At 32.9% G+C, this 15,535-nt stretch overlaps 5 protein-coding genes and 1 long non-coding RNA gene across 7 annotated transcripts; 2 read left to right on the top strand and 4 right to left on the bottom strand.

Moving 5' to 3' along the window:
* The first annotated feature begins 3,394 nt into the window (after positions 1–3,394).
* On the top strand, positions 3,395–5,134 carry LOC118446833 (uncharacterized). The gene is made up of 4 exons (XM_035877945.2): positions 3,395–3,903; positions 4,256–4,442; positions 4,535–4,716; positions 4,804–5,134. Exons 1-4 carry the CDS (start codon positions 3,775–3,777, stop codon positions 5,005–5,007), a joined length of 702 nt encoding a protein of 233 aa, XP_035733838.1. The 5' UTR covers positions 3,395–3,774; the 3' UTR covers positions 5,008–5,134.
* A 95-nt stretch (positions 5,135–5,229) lies between these two features.
* LOC118446835 (nucleolar protein 16) lies at positions 5,230–6,165 on the bottom strand. The gene is made up of 3 exons (XM_035877947.2): positions 6,024–6,165; positions 5,624–5,954; positions 5,230–5,552 (listed from the first exon to the last, which is right to left on the bottom strand). Exons 1-3 carry the CDS (start codon positions 6,122–6,124, stop codon positions 5,427–5,429), a joined length of 558 nt encoding a protein of 185 aa, XP_035733840.1. The 5' UTR covers positions 6,125–6,165; the 3' UTR covers positions 5,230–5,426.
* Positions 6,166–6,955: 790 nt separating this feature from the next.
* LOC118446766 (uncharacterized) lies at positions 6,956–8,078 on the bottom strand. The gene is made up of 2 exons (XM_035877796.2): positions 7,998–8,078; positions 6,956–7,827 (listed from the first exon to the last, which is right to left on the bottom strand). Exons 1-2 carry the CDS (start codon positions 8,007–8,009, stop codon positions 6,964–6,966), a joined length of 876 nt encoding a protein of 291 aa, XP_035733689.2. The 5' UTR covers positions 8,010–8,078; the 3' UTR covers positions 6,956–6,963.
* A 1,068-nt stretch (positions 8,079–9,146) lies between these two features.
* LOC118446831 (uncharacterized) lies at positions 9,147–11,249 on the bottom strand. Its single transcript, XM_035877943.2, has 4 exons — positions 11,012–11,249; positions 10,039–10,306; positions 9,480–9,784; positions 9,147–9,417 (listed from the first exon to the last, which is right to left on the bottom strand). The coding sequence occupies exons 1-4, from the start codon at positions 11,243–11,245 to the stop codon at positions 9,271–9,273; spliced, it is 954 nt and encodes a 317-aa protein (XP_035733836.2). The 5' UTR covers positions 11,246–11,249; the 3' UTR covers positions 9,147–9,270.
* LOC118446841 (uncharacterized) lies at positions 9,698–13,560 on the top strand. 2 transcript variants are annotated; one of them, XR_014981949.1, is made up of 4 exons: positions 9,698–9,835; positions 10,024–10,324; positions 13,138–13,324; positions 13,421–13,560. It is a non-coding gene; the product is annotated as an uncharacterized LOC118446841 (long non-coding RNA). The 2 variants fall into 2 exon arrangements; XR_014981950.1 differs by lacking the exons at positions 9,698–9,835; positions 10,024–10,324 and adding an exon at positions 10,619–11,137.
* Positions 11,771–14,801, bottom strand: emei (transmembrane protein 161-like emei). Its single transcript, XM_035877936.2, has 12 exons — positions 14,694–14,801; positions 14,516–14,619; positions 14,247–14,350; positions 13,932–14,187; positions 13,772–13,851; positions 13,481–13,696; positions 13,165–13,281; positions 12,950–13,090; positions 12,705–12,879; positions 12,519–12,615; positions 12,285–12,445; positions 11,771–12,211 (listed from the first exon to the last, which is right to left on the bottom strand). The coding sequence occupies exons 2-12, from the start codon at positions 14,516–14,518 to the stop codon at positions 12,092–12,094; spliced, it is 1,470 nt and encodes a 489-aa protein (XP_035733829.2). The 5' UTR covers positions 14,519–14,619; positions 14,694–14,801; the 3' UTR covers positions 11,771–12,091.
* Between the last annotated feature and the right edge of the window lie 734 nt (positions 14,802–15,535).

Genomic DNA, 15,535 nt, shown 5'->3' with positions numbered 1-15,535 from the left:
GGAAACGTTCGAAATAACGTGCGTAGAACGATAATACATGGTGTAACTTTGTGGGCATGATCAAAGAGCATTCCTTCGCTTGAAATATGCCAGTAGCTTCCCCTCGATCGCTCCGTTAGATCCATATGAAACGGAGACGCTTTGGAAAGGCATGGTGGTTTGTTGTGTATATGCGTATTACACATGCATTCTCAAACATATACATATAATATATATATATATATATATATATATATATATATATACATATATACACATATGTTATACACACACAAACACATATCTTTATTTTATTGTTATGATTACATCTGTCTTTCTTTAAATTTAATTACATTACATATATATATATATATATATATATATATATATATATATATATAGTTAAATAGGTACTTTTTATTAAAGAACAATAAACCTTCTCTTAGGAAGATAAAAATAATCTTAAGAATCGTAGATAGAAATGATAATATTTGTATAAAGAACGCTAACACTTTTCTTCGTAATTTAAAAGGATAATCTCTCGTTATACTCGATGCTCTCTGCTCTGACCTCACAGTTTCCCAGGCTATTATTCTCTCAAAGTAGAGAGATAACGAGTGAAATTGTCGATGTCGAGTCCGCTTCGGCAAGGTAATATAATTCCAACGATATTATTCGTTTCGTATAAATGGTAGGAAAACGAGTATGCCAAACGTTTCTCTTTCATTAAACGATTATTAAAAAGAACTATAAACAAACGTTTATTGGATTACTTTGAAGGAATGATGTCATCTTGAGATATCTTTCATCCGAAGAGACAAGTGATAGAAGAACAATTATTATTATTATTACGAAAAAATCAAAATCAATCAATCGATGAAACATTTTCATTAACAAAAAATACTATAAATAACAAACATTATGATACATATATGTAAATATTTCATTTCTTAACACATATCAACGACGACAATTAAAAAAAGACACAAATAATATCGTTACTATCCCCCATCACTGCGCATCCTGCGAAGAGCATAACAAAAAGACAAAAAAAGGAATCATGGTACGTCAAAAAAGAATGATCGAGCGTGATCTCGATTACATCGGCACGCTCATAACCGTCGTTAATCGCGACGACGATATACATCGCGATAAAAAGCATAACCGCTTCGAGGGTGGCTACGAAGAGAAAGAGAGAGAGAGAGAGAGAGAGAGAGAGAGAGGGAGTAAAAGAGAGAAAGAGAGAGAAGGGGCTGTCGCTGCATCCCAGGGCTGTTTCGTTCGGCTCGCATTCATAACATCAGACGGGGTAATAAAAGTCAGGCACCCCTTCCTCCACTTCCATCCCCAGCAGTAGCACAACCACCACCCCTTGCCTCCGTCAGCGGCACCCAAGCCTGATCCTGGGGTGGTACCCCTGTAGAATCGGGGGCTCTCGTAGAGGCTCGTAGGTGAATCAAAAAGAAAAAGAAAGAAAGAGATAGAACGTTTATTCGTCACGCTTTGCAACGGCGTAGCAGGTTGCTGCCACTACTCTACTACTACTATTACCACTACTACTATCACCACCACCACCACCATCACTACTACTACTAACTTCGATCCTATGAAATTCGCATTCGAACGCGTTCGAGTACGTAAATAAAAAGACATACGTCGAATTTCAATCTCGCGGTTCTGATACGTCAGATTTCGCCCCTTTATATTGTCTTTCCCGTACGATCGCAACAGGGATATTACGATTACCCGCTGAAACTTTCTTCTTATTTGGAGTTCTTTCTTTCTCTTTTTTTTTCTTTCTTTTTTTTTTTTTAATCGTGAACGTTATAAAAATATGTGCACCGTGTGTTATAGACGTAATAAAATTATGGAGATCGTAGAAAAAAACTTCGTGAAGTACGAGATAAAATATTTACATCCTCGTGAAAAGTATTCTACGTGTGCCTTCAATGTCCCTTTTAATTTATTTCTCGATCGATCTACCTTTTAATGAATTGTTTAGATAAAACGTGAAAAATGTATACAATCGTTTATAAATCTTCTGCGTATAAAAACGATGAAAATTATTTGTATAGATTTGCTACGCTTATGTGAATAATACCGATCTAACTAAAGAGGGACGAGAAATATGTCAACGTGGCTAGTTAAAGGGACGATGATCTCGTGTCTCTGATAGTCATCTTCTCCCTAAATATCATTTCCCCTCTTGTAAACCACTCGACGATCTACACGTTCTCCTCCCTTCAATCCATCCTCCCTTCTCCCTCCTCCCTCCTGGGTCAAGTGTTTTCTCCCACTTAAATGCGACACTGTGTGCAACCGAGCGAAGGGTGCCCGTTGAAAGAATCGCAACTATTTCATTTCGGGACAGATTAGACGGATTAGAGACCATTGGATGCACCCAACGAAACGGAATTTGAAAATGTTCTCGATAACGTTACACAATATACAATGGAACGATCTCCTCTTGAAATTATTAACCTCGATAAAGTTAAATCAAAATGGCCGACCAATGTATTATCGACTAGAAAATGATGACAAATCTTGGTTGAATTAAATTGCTTTATACTACGGTAACTTTGGTAACGCTTGACCCCAATACGATTTCCAAAGACTAAGCGAAACGAAAGCTACTAGTTTATATCGCGCATTCGTACCAATTAATAGTCCCTTTGTAAACGTTAATACCTTCATCTTCGAATCAAAACCTTTGGCCGAAAGGATTACACGTAAAATCGGATTTATACGTTTAATCCTTTTTTAGTTACTTGTATCAAGCGTTATGGTTCTTTATATAAAATAGATGATTAAAATGTTCTTACGAGAATAACGAGCTTCTTTGTCGTACGTATTAAGATGGCGAGATAACAAGATATAATTGTACTAATTGCTTAATGGTGACCTTGATCGTTGTCTTCTTTACGGTCGTCATATGTCCATATTCATCGAAATATTTTCCATTTTTATCATTTCCATTTGATTGCATTCCATCAGATGCAAGATCACCTAACTCAATAAATTTCGAATGTCTCCATCGATTTACCGATCAACGAAATTCCGAAGACAAAGGGCCACATACATATAACATTGTTATAAGTATTCAAAAAAACGTAGCACAGAGACATCTATGGCTATCTTCACATATTTCTACCATACATAACAATTACAATTGATTGAATGCGATTCGTTAATTTAACCCGCCATTATTTCCACCTATAAAAATTAAAATGTAAAATTTTGATCTATAAACATAGAGAAAATAATAAACTTCTTCATATGTGCGTGACGCCAGGACATAAAATTTTCTTACTTAATACGAGTACACGAAAGTACAGATTAGAATCGTAGACTAGACATAAAAAAAAGAACATTTTTCTTTTGTTTATAATCAAGGTCATTCGAAGTATACAATTAGAAGGAAACAATAAAAATAATCGATAAAAATAATTTTCAAAAATACAAAAATATAATTGTCTGATACGTATTTTATTATTAGAATGATATTTAAATTATATTGGTTTTTTGATATCATATTATCTTTTCCACCTACCGTGACAGTAGAAATAAAAAAAAAAGTTGAAGATCGTGAGACAAGGTCTAAGGTGTATAGTTTTACGAACGCATTTCACAAGGATGATTCGCGCGCGCACGTCGTTCACCGCATGACAGACCGCGTGAAATACATGTCGAAGGTCGAAAGAGAGTTTGCGCGCGTTGACACGCGAATATAATAGAGAATTAGTGGAAAACGTGTCTGGTATTTATATTAGGAAGAAAAAAGAACCGATAAATAATATGTTTTCTAATGAACGTAGAACGTTTTTTTGGGTTGGTTGTGCATGTGTCGGAGCTTATGTTGCTTACCGATATTGGAAAAAAAGAGAACTGAAGTCGATCGACGAAGGTTTCGATGAAGTTACTAAGGTCTCTGCTATTTGGATTGTTTTGGAAATATTTTTATCCTATATGAATTTTCGATCTGTTTAACGTTATCTCATCCATCTCATGAATGATCATACTAACTTATATAGATAAAATTAATATATATCATCAATTAATCTATTTATTATAATATTTTAATTTTATCTTTGATACTTGACATCAGGAGTTCTTTTAAATTAATATGTGACCGTAATTGGTTAAAAGTCAACAGACAAAATATACTTATTGTAAAAGATAACCTTCACACCATAGCTTTCTAACTTTGTATACAACATAAATGTTCTAAGAGTTAATGTTACATTAAAAAACATTAAGTAAAATCTTTTAATTACAGATCGATGATAGTTATGAAAGAAGGGTACTGTTACTTGGTTTAGATGGTGCAGGTAAAACCTCTTTGATGAATCAAATGTGTATCATCAATGGCCAACCAGAACCTTATAAAGCTCCTCCACTACCTACTCAAGGTTTTACTGTATATAGATTAGAAAGTGGATATTATACATATAATGTTTGGGAAAGTAAGAACTCTTGATATTCTATTAAAATTAAAAAAAAAATCATAAAGAATTGAAGTTGTATTTAATTTATTATAAAAAATAATGATTTACAGTTGGAGGCGCTGAAAATGATAGAAAATATTGGTCTACCTTCTTACAAGACACTGATCTCTTGATATTTATGGTAGATGCATCTGATACAAGTAAATTATCTCTTGCTGTTTCAACGCTTAAGCAATTATTAGGAGATTCACGGATGGATACTGTACCAATATTAGTTATTGCCAATAAACAGGTAAATATTGTGTAAAATTTTTTAATGAATTTTAAAAATATGTATTATATTTGTTATAAGAGACATTTTGTTATATATTATTTACAGGATGCTTCTAATGCACTAAGACCTGATCAAGTAAAAGAAGCTTTAGATTTACAAAGTATTTCTCCACACAAACATAAAGTAGAGGTGATTGGGTGTCAAACGAGGCCTTTACCTGATTTACAGTCAGGAGCTACAGAATATACCTGGTATCATTTGTCTGTAAATGCTATTAGAAAGAAAGTATTTTCTATGGCTACTTCTTAAAAAAAATTAATATTTTTAAATTTATTTATTTTATTTGTCCAAAGTTTGCACAATTAATCTATATAAACAAAAACAAATAGTATATTAGAGAAAACAAAAAATATACTCTCTTTTTTTATAAAAAAAAAAAAAAGGCTGCAAAACGCTTAACAATGATTAAACAGATCTTGTTTTTAAAATATAAAGTAAAACAATACAGTATTGTCATATTGCTCTGATGGGATATATTCATGTTTGTATAAGTCATGTATAATATTTATTGCATTCCTTTCTTTTTTCATTCTTTATTAAGTAAAATGTTTAAATGTAAATGTGTGATAAAAATTAATTCTTAGTCGCGTATAATAAATATACAGATTTTTATACAAAATCTCGTACTTTATAGAAATACAGAAATTCTACATTTGGTAGAATAAACATTATGTTGCATTTTTCTTAGATAAATATTCGTTATATTGTTCTGGAATGCCTTTAAAAATTTTTATTTTAGCACGAATTTGTTTCCAAGTTAACTGATAATAATTCTTCTTATCGCGTGCCATAGCCTAGATAAACAATTTTCATTTTATATTTTTTGACATATTCTTATAAACATTTGCAATGATGTAATACATACCTTATAATCTTCACCATATTTGTCTAATAAATAAGTGATAAAATGTACTTGACCATTAGGTAATCGAAACATTCTTTCCCTAGGTGTTTTAGCATCAATTTCTAAAGCTTGAGCTACATGAATTTTAGCTGGTTTGTTTTCCGTATCTACGTCATCGGCTTCACTATCATTTTGTAAATCACTTAACATAAATTTTTGTTTAGCTTCTTCTAGTAAATCCCGTTTTACATTAGGAATCGGCAATACTTCATTTGGATCATATGCTAAACCCATCTCATTGAGATTAGTGCGTGTAGATTTAGAAATTTCCCATTCTTGTTTTATTGTATCACTATATATAATAATTTACAATTAAAAATATGCATGAAAATAATAAGTAATCTAAAAAGGTTATGTTTACCATTCTATCGTGGGTAACTTTTGTAACTTATTTCGTAGTCTTTTTCGATTTACATTCACACGATACTTCTTTCTTCGCTTTACTTTCTTAATTTTCGTCATATTTTAATAACGAAATTGATATTTTTCACAATGAAATAATCCAACGAAATACACAACCGCGTGTGAACTTTTTATACCGTTAGAGCGTAATAGTCAACACATTATGCGTATACGTAGGTAACGAAGAGTTACTACGTTATCATAAGGGTTTGAAAAAGTTTCTTCGTAATAGATGGCGCTCACAAATGCGATTATCGACAAAGTATGGAGTGTTGCCTATCATTGTGCGTGATATTTAAATTTATATAACTTCGATCAACAAACTTTTCTCATCTTTTTCTTCGAGGAATTGAAATATTCAGAAAAAATAAAACTCACATATTATTATCGCAGATGCAAAATTTATTTTCTCACATTATGGAGATAAGTATATCGAAAAAATTGTTCTTACTCACTATCGAATAAGTAAATATTCGTGTCGAATCGGATTGAATGGCGAAGACACGGAAAAGTCATAGCATTCAGGGTAACATAAATATAAATACTTATGCACTACTCCTACTACAGATTTGGTAAGCGTCCATTAAACAACGACGACATTACGATATGGTAATATCTTGAAGTCGATTACAATTACGCGGTAAATTGGAAAATAAGAAAAATATCAAACGAACGGACGAGAGAGATATAATAAAAACGTATGTACATATCAGTTAGAAATTTAAAACCGATATTATCTCTCATTATCAATTAGCCTTATTCCGAATAACACAGTGGTCTAAAATGGAGTATTTTTCAGGTCTACACGGTAATGTATAGTGAAAGAAAGATGAAATACGAGAAGTAAGAAGAATAAGAAGGGAAATAGCCAGGCCAGAAGAAGTCGAGCTAATTACGATTTACCATGCATAGCTAGTGCCTAATCCGGTGAAGGTGGCATGTACGACGGGGGCGGCGTATTCAGCAGCATAACCGTAGGCAGGTGCAGTTTTGGCGAGAACAGGGGTAGCGGCGACGTGAGCAACAGGAGCAGCGTAAGTAGCCTTGGCAAGGACTGGAGTAGCGTGTGCGGCGTATCCGTAAGTGGTTGCTGCGTAGGCTGGTGCGGCATAAGTAGCCTTAGCGACTACGGCTGGGGCAGTTACGGCTGCTTTTGTTACAAGAGGAGCAGCTGCATAGGTAGTCTTAGCTACAAGTGGTGAGGTATATCCGTAGGCAGAGGTGCCGTAGGCAGTTTTGGTGACGACAGGAGCAGAATGAGCAGCGTAACTGTAGATTGGAGCTGTAGCATGGAGCTGCGAAGCCAATACTGGGGCAGCATGGGCAGCATATCCATAAGCTGGAGCAGCAGCATAAGCTGTCTTAGCCAATACAGGAGTAGCATGTGCGGCATAAGTCGTGTAAGTCGCTGGTGCAGCGTGCGAGGTATAAGTCGTATAAGTCGCTGGTGCAAGTGCGGCTTTGGTCACTACAGGAGCAGCATAAGTAGCCGCGGTATAAGCTGGCTTAGCGATCACTGCTGCTGGTGCTGCTGCGTAAGTCAAAGCATCGTTGGTAACGTGGCTGTTACTGACGCGTACCGAAGAGTGTGCGGAGTCTTCAGCCCTCGAGTAACTCGACACGACATTCTGTCCTGCATAGCCCTTCTGCGTAGATTCCTGGCTGTAGCCTATGCTACTAAGATCGGCCGATGCCGTGGCGATGTCATATGCGGCTGGTCCGCCAGCATGGGCTATCGCCAAGAGAGCTGAGAGAGCGATTAACTGCGAAAAACATTATTTTTGTTAATATCGTTCTCTCAAATATGAGATACTAGATCGTTTTTAAAGGATCAATCCTACCATATTTAACCATACTTGGATTTGTAGGAAATATAAAATTTCTCACTATATAATGTGATAAATCCATTTAACAGCCTTTGACGGATACTCACCTTGAATGCCATTTTTCTTGGTTTACTGTAGTAGGAGAGCTACTTGTGTTATGCTGAAACGAAACGACTGGCCCAGTATTTATATGTCTGCGAGATTGTAAGGGAGTCGATCGGATTTTGGACACCCCATTGTTCGATACGATTGGACATGAAGGATTGAGGGAGAGGGAAATACACGCGGATTTCCTTGTCAGAGATCACTAAGAAAGGGAGATAGAAAGTGCGAAGGAGAGGAAGGATAGTCGATTGAGAGGGGACAGAAACAAATTCCGGGCGTGGTCCTCTTGCCGAAATTAAGATCGGTACATTTGGTACAGTTGAGGCGATTAAGGCAGGTCGGAGAAGTTGCTCTCGAATGTATTCGCAGGAACTTTTTTTTTTTACTTCTTCCCGTTTTATGATCATATTCTTTTCTTTTTTTTTTGTTTTTCATTAATAATCAAAATCAAACGATTAAGTTTAATCATATAATTTATCTATCCCTCTCTTAAATTAAACAAATCGTAGTGAAAAATCATTTTTAATTTGAAAAAAAAACATTCTGAAATATTTATTTCAAAAAGTATTAATTCGTGTACATTAATACCAATTGATCGCTATTAAAAATGATACTTCGCATCTCATAAAAAAAAATATCATTTTGTGTAACGTAATATATTTTAATCGTATATGATATTGTAGAACTTGTCAAGGACACACTTTCTCCAAATTCTGGCACTGACATAAGCCTTGTCACATGTGTAATAGAGCAGATGTGTAACGTTCACACACCTGCGTCCAATTTCATGATCTATTAGACGAAGGTTGGATCAAAATCTCTATTGAAATCAAAATGAAACATAGAAAGTTTGGATTGGACTACATGGTAGGAAATTTAATATTATGCAATCCAAAATCATAATTAATTTCTAGCTAAGATTCTTGCTAGCTTGTTCCATGTGAACCACATTATAATCTCAAATCCATCTTGGAACGGGTTCTTGTACTCGTAGATTTACATTTTGACAGCCATTTAGAATTATTTTACAAAGTGAAAGTAAGCATTTGCAAGAAGAAAAAGAAAGCACGATCTTTTAGATACTTTATAATATTTAATTTATCTAAATAAAGTCCATACATATAGTTTTTATAAATAAAAAATTTGTATGAATCAATTACTAATATTACTATATATACATCCATAAATAAATACATGCATAATATTAAATAAAATGTGACATTTCAAACACTGATTTACTAAGTATATACAAAGGATGATGCCGAATCATGTTTTTTAAAAATCGAATTTGTATCCATTTCCGCTGACCTTGACGTGTGCTACAGAAGGTGCCGACGAATAAGCAACCCCCAATAAGTTTTGCGATTGATGTTGTTGCTGTTGTTGTACATGTTCTTGCTGAAGTTGAATTTGCTCTGGGAGCTACGGAAGATCATTGGTAAAAATGACCATCATCGATTTCTTGAATTTCTTCTAAGAATTACCTGTTGCGTTTGGACCTGTTGCGCTTGAGTTTGAGCTTGAGCTTGAGCTTGAGTTTGCGCTTGCGCCTGAGCTTGCCTGAGAGCAAGAAGCTGTCCCAATTGTCCCTGATAAACGACATTCGGATAATTTTGTACTTGAGCTTGTTGTAATTGTTGCAATTGTTGCAATTGTTGAAGATACGCCAATGCAGCGCCCTGATCAAATTGTGCTTGATACGGTAAAGGTGCAGGACCAGAGGCAGAAAGACCTGGGGCTATTGATGCAGTTGCATAACCATGAGAGACAGGTCCAAACGGAAAAAAGCCTGAAATGCAACGTAGAAAGTCTTAACATGTGCGCGTATGAAAATATTCTTGTATGTATTTGGGACGGAGTCGTTAAATCTCTTGTGTAACAAAATGATAGACAAGTACTTATATCGTTCTATATATATAAATAATGATATAAGTACTTGTCTATCATTTTGTTACACACATGTATACATATATATATATATTACATAAACTATGTATTATAAACATGATTTCAAATTTCTATTTTAAGATTTCATATACAAACCCAAACCAGGATTTTTGTAAGCAAGAGCCTGTGCCAGACTCGGCAATACTCTTTGAGCTAATTGAGGATTTCCAATACTCGAACTAAAGGATTGATAAGAGCTCGGACCACCGAAGGAAAATGATGTTTGAGTTAATCCTGGCCTGACAAAACTAAAAGATGCGTGTTGTTCTGGTCCACCCAAAACATTTGTAGGCTTTATACCACCTTGCACAGGTGCTTCCATTGCTACCAAGCTGCATAATAAGCTACAGATTATTGTATATTTCTAAAGAACAAACAAAAGGTAAGAAAAAGAAAATTATTTTTATCAATTAACAGCAGAAAAAGATTCGAAAAAAAACAGAAACAAATTTTATCTTAATTAAAATGTTGCATCATTCTGGATTTCTCTTACATTAGAATATATGTATATTTAGCGAATAGATACGTCTATGTGTATATATAAGACGATAATATTGTACATAAAAAAAGGGCATGATATAACACTAATCTAAAATCCATATAAAATCTTCGAATGAACCACCTTTCGTCCATGACACAGATTTAAGGTAAAAAAAAAAAAGATGTAACATAAAAAGTCTGAAGTTTCCGAGCAAGAAATCGTATTTCTTTATTGAATTATTCTTTCTACGTAGGTAATTCAATGAATCATCTGCATGTACGTTTCTATTCTTTTTCATTGTTCATCGATTATCATAGTGATTTCTATTGTCGATAGGGTATACTCGATTGAACAATGAATTGCTTTTACATCGTTCAAGAATCGTTGGATATTTCGTAACGAGTCCTTTCTTCACGCACCAAGGTGAACCTCTTTGACCGCGTTTTTTCCTTTCTTTCTTTTTCTTGTTTGTTTCTTTTTTTTTCCCTTTCTTTTCTTTTATTATTCTTTCGTTTTTAAAGAGAGGAAGAAAAGTTTCTTCCTAACGTAAATTTTCGAACGATATAAAATCGATGATATTTCACTCACCCACATCGCGATATCAAAGTTAAAGAAGAAGACGCCGATCTTGACAGTAACAAAAATCGAGACAATATTTGAATGAAAAGTTATATCGTGGGGAGTTATATACCACGGAAGCGGTCGAAATAAAACGTGAGTAGTATTCAAAGTATATAATTTCAAATATACAAAGACACTTTCACCTGGATACCGATATCGAACAATCTGTGAATCGTAATTGATCGATACATGATACTTCATAAATTAATATTCATTATTTCATTTTACATTCATTTTTATATAATTAATAATAATCGACAACGAGAAGAATCAAGAATTCAAATATATTAATTTTTTTTGTTTTATATGTGTATCATCTAACGTATTTTTATATGTGTATACATTTATACGTATTTGAGTCATCTATAATAAAAATTGGAATCGGTAAAGAAAGTTACTTTCCGTCTACCTAATATAGAATCTACCTCCTCGTCGGACTGTTAATTATAGTCTATCGTTTCTTGAATATTAAGATCGGTCTAGTATCCCTGACATTTTGCATGTAATTATTATATTGTATATGTCTGCTTTTGACGGTAACTATCGCCATCATATTTACATACCAAGTATCTCTCTCTCTCTCTCTCTCTCTCTCTCTCTCTCTCTCTCTCTCTCTCTCTCTCTCTTTCTCTCTCTCTCTCTCTCCCCCCTCTCCTTTCCTTTCTCTCTATTCCTCTCTATTCCTCCGTTTTTCTTGAAGGTTTTAGGATAATTCATCTTGATGAATATATTCTTTGTATATTTATTTTGGCAAATATTCTGAAAGAAGCATACATATTTCCTACATTTTCGTATTACAGTCGTGTTCTTGTCACTAATAGCGTTCTAACATAGACAATACCCATTACAATCGATCGAAAAACGGTCAATATTATAGATGTATGTATATATATATCCACTTTTAAGTAAAGGTATTCTCTAAAAACATGTATTTTTATTGATATGGGATAATTTTCAATGTAATGTATTCATGGCATTAATATGGAAGGTATGATGCGAGGAACGATGCGAATTTGTGTGCTGTAACATTAAATTTTTTAAGGGATTTTACATGGTTATAAAGTATGATTGATAAAACATTCCCATAGCTGTGGTAGCAAACAGCGCAAAGCAAGTCCACCACGTTGCTAATCCTAACAAACCTCTGTATACATCGATAGTAAATATCTGGAGAAAATATAAGAAAACCAATGTTTTTATTTATTACATATCAATTTATATCATTCAAAAAAATATTTACCTGTTTTAATGAACCAAATGTACGCTGAATTTCTTTGGCAGTTCGTGCAACAGTCGTTTTGTTAGCTTCTATGTTGATATTCTGTACAAATTTAGTTGGTTCATCAACTGGACATTCTTCAACCAGCGTACCTTTAATAATACCTTCCCATGTATAATTACCTATAAAAAATAATATAAATTAATAAGGAACAATTTCAGTCAAGGAAATATTTATATTTGAATAATATATTACCAAGTGTCTTATACATAAATGTAAAAAATAAACACATAATAATTGGAACAATGAATTGCAATGCTACAACGCACAAGTAATAAAACACAGCTGCAATCTGAAAATTAAATATGATGTTTACTTTCTAAGTATATATGTATATATATAGATGAATATTATTACTCTAATAATTATCATTATATTTACCTTTCTTTGCAATTCAACATTGGTTATTCTGCCTGCTTCTTTTTTCTGACTCTCTAACCTTGATACAGCCAAATTTAAATAGGATTGCAAATACATTGGCATTAAAATTATTTTTAATAAAAGTACAAGAATTATTACTATTAATCTCATGCTTTCAAAAGTTGCAGCAGTCATTCTGAAAATAGAACACAATTAATATCATTATAAAATGTTAATGATAAATATTTGTTCTATGATCAACATACAGTGGGCCATTCATTCCTGTAAAAATTCGAACAGTAAGATAGTCTCTGCTTATTGGTTTAACCCATAGACAAATTAACAGAAGTGGTGAAGCAAAACTTATATTTGCTATTAGCAGCAAAAGTTTTCTATCTTTGTAATATCTAAAAAAAAATTTTTATTCTATATTACATATTTTAACCTATGGTAGATAAATCAAAATAATATTTTGTTATACCTCAATGCATCCCAATGCATTTTTGATACTCTTAAACCTGGGAAAGTGAAAAGAGATACAATAAATCCACACCATAGAGCAAGGAAGAACTTTACAACAATTTTTGATGCAGGACCCCTACAATATAAATTCATTAGATCAAATATGCAGATTCCTCTTGGTATGTTTATAAAGATAATATTAAATCATTCATATCAATAAAAAAAATGCAAGCATTTTAAATTACGATTATATGCAACTCAGAAAATGTTTCAAGTTTAATAGTACTATGCAAAAGCAGTATGTCTCCTTGGGCATCCAAATACTACTGGCTTACGTAGAAGAAAGGCCTTGATTGTCTAAAAACAAGGAGGCGCTGTGGTTAAAGCTCGTATATGCTTTCTCCAGTCCAATCTCAAGAGTTTTTTCATCTATAATTAGCACAATCATAGCTATTAGAAGATATGTAAATCCAGAAACAATGCACGTAGATCTTTCACCAACGCTTTCTTCTCCCTTGAAATATCGTATCCAAAATGAAAGTAATACCTTACTATGATTTATTTAAGAAAGGTAAGCGCATAATATTTTTAAAGATTTTTAACAATTTTAGAGACAAAAAGGATACAATGCAAAGCCCAATACCAACGTGCACCAAAGCATACTTAAATTGATTTCATTTTTAATTGGATAGAAATAATTATATACCTGTCAAGTATAAAGAAAGAAATCAGAGCCATATCTATTTATCTAATATAATAAAAAAAAAAAAAAAAATAATTACTAACCTCTGTCATTGCATATACGATTGTAGCATAAATAGAAAAATCTAATAACCATTGATATTCCATGTAATACTTTAAATGTATTACATCTAATACCGTAATCTTAGCACTTTTCAATGTAAGATCCAAATTTCTAGGGACATGAAATACATCTCTCACCTTACCATTTTCTACATTTTTACCCTTTTTATGTTTGTCTTTAGGTAAACCAGCAAGGATTCTAAGTTGCTGGTCCGTTGGATGTAAATATCGAACCAATCTGCGAATGCAAAAAAATATCAATGTTCCAAGAAAATTCTTGTTTATTTTTGAGCTTACCCGGTGGAACATAACATCCATCTTGCTAATGAAAAATGTGGAGTTAATTTTTGAATGACACTGACCATAATAATAGTAATAGCGAGCTGTGCACCTAACAGAGCCTACAAATTAACATACAATATATTTTCAGTTACATATACATCGTTTTTATAAATGCAAAGGAATTTGTTTACAATCAGCGATACATAGTAGTTTTTCTTATCAGAAAATAGTGACTAGCAAATGCAAAAAAAAAAAAGAATATGTAATCGTTGCATGAAATTTACCATGTTTATTGTAATAATTCCTAAATATAACTAATTCATAAATTTCACAAGAATGATTGTCTCGTGGCTCGAGTAATGTTTTTATTCGACGAAATAAGTAAATCCTGAAAGAACAATGTTGAATTATTTTCAATTTAAAGCCGATAAAGTATATTACACCAGTTTAAATAGCACGCACAGTCAACCAGCTAACTTTATAAATAGTTATAAGCTGATGAACACATAATGCCAAACGCATTGGGTTCTTCGAATGTCATATACGAGGTTACTCCAAATTATATTCTACCTACAGGCAAAAGAGAGAGAAAGAAAAACATTTTAAAATGTCGGTATCGGCAGTAGTGACCTCTATTAAGTATCTTAGAAAACATCTATTAAAAAAATCATGCTCTATCGATATCCAATTTGAATACGAATTTTATGTTCGATCTAGACTGAAATAGATCACCTAGATCTTATTTTTTTAGACATAACATTTATTTTTGGAATGAATTTACGATCACGTATTTTATCGAGAAAGATATAATAGAATGATATTTCCAAAATTATACGTTTAAAAAGAAACGCAACGTATCGTAACTGTTTTTAGCAAATTTATACTTAAAAATTCTCCAAATTTTAATAGTAATACAATTATTTGTCAACACATCTATTAAAACCATTTGCGTAATACCCGCAGGCAAATAAATGAGAACTTTGTAATAAATCATACCAATGGTGGTATGAAGATAAAGTAAGCGTTAGAAATGAAATAATCGGGGATGTTGAAACACTTAATAGCTTTGTCATGGATGATTAAATTTACACTTGAATGGTTCAGGCTGAATTCTCGAGAAATGAAAAATATTTTACTTAAATTTTTATTTAAATTTAAAAACAATCAATCGATCATTCCGGTTTAACTGAATAATACGCGGAAATATCTTGGAATTGATGTAGAAATATTATTTTTTTCGTTAGGATGGTATCTCGATGATAAAGGAAGTGAAATAACTCGATATAGCAACATTGATCAAGTTT

This window comes from Vespa mandarinia, chromosome 3 (assembly GCF_050613455.1).
Source record: "Vespa mandarinia isolate Hongniang chromosome 3, ASM5061345v1, whole genome shotgun sequence".
Classification (NCBI taxonomy): Eukaryota; Metazoa; Arthropoda; class Insecta; order Hymenoptera; family Vespidae; genus Vespa; species Vespa mandarinia.
The sequence above is the reverse complement of the archived record's forward strand: the minus strand, read 5'-3'. Positions and strand labels throughout refer to the sequence as shown.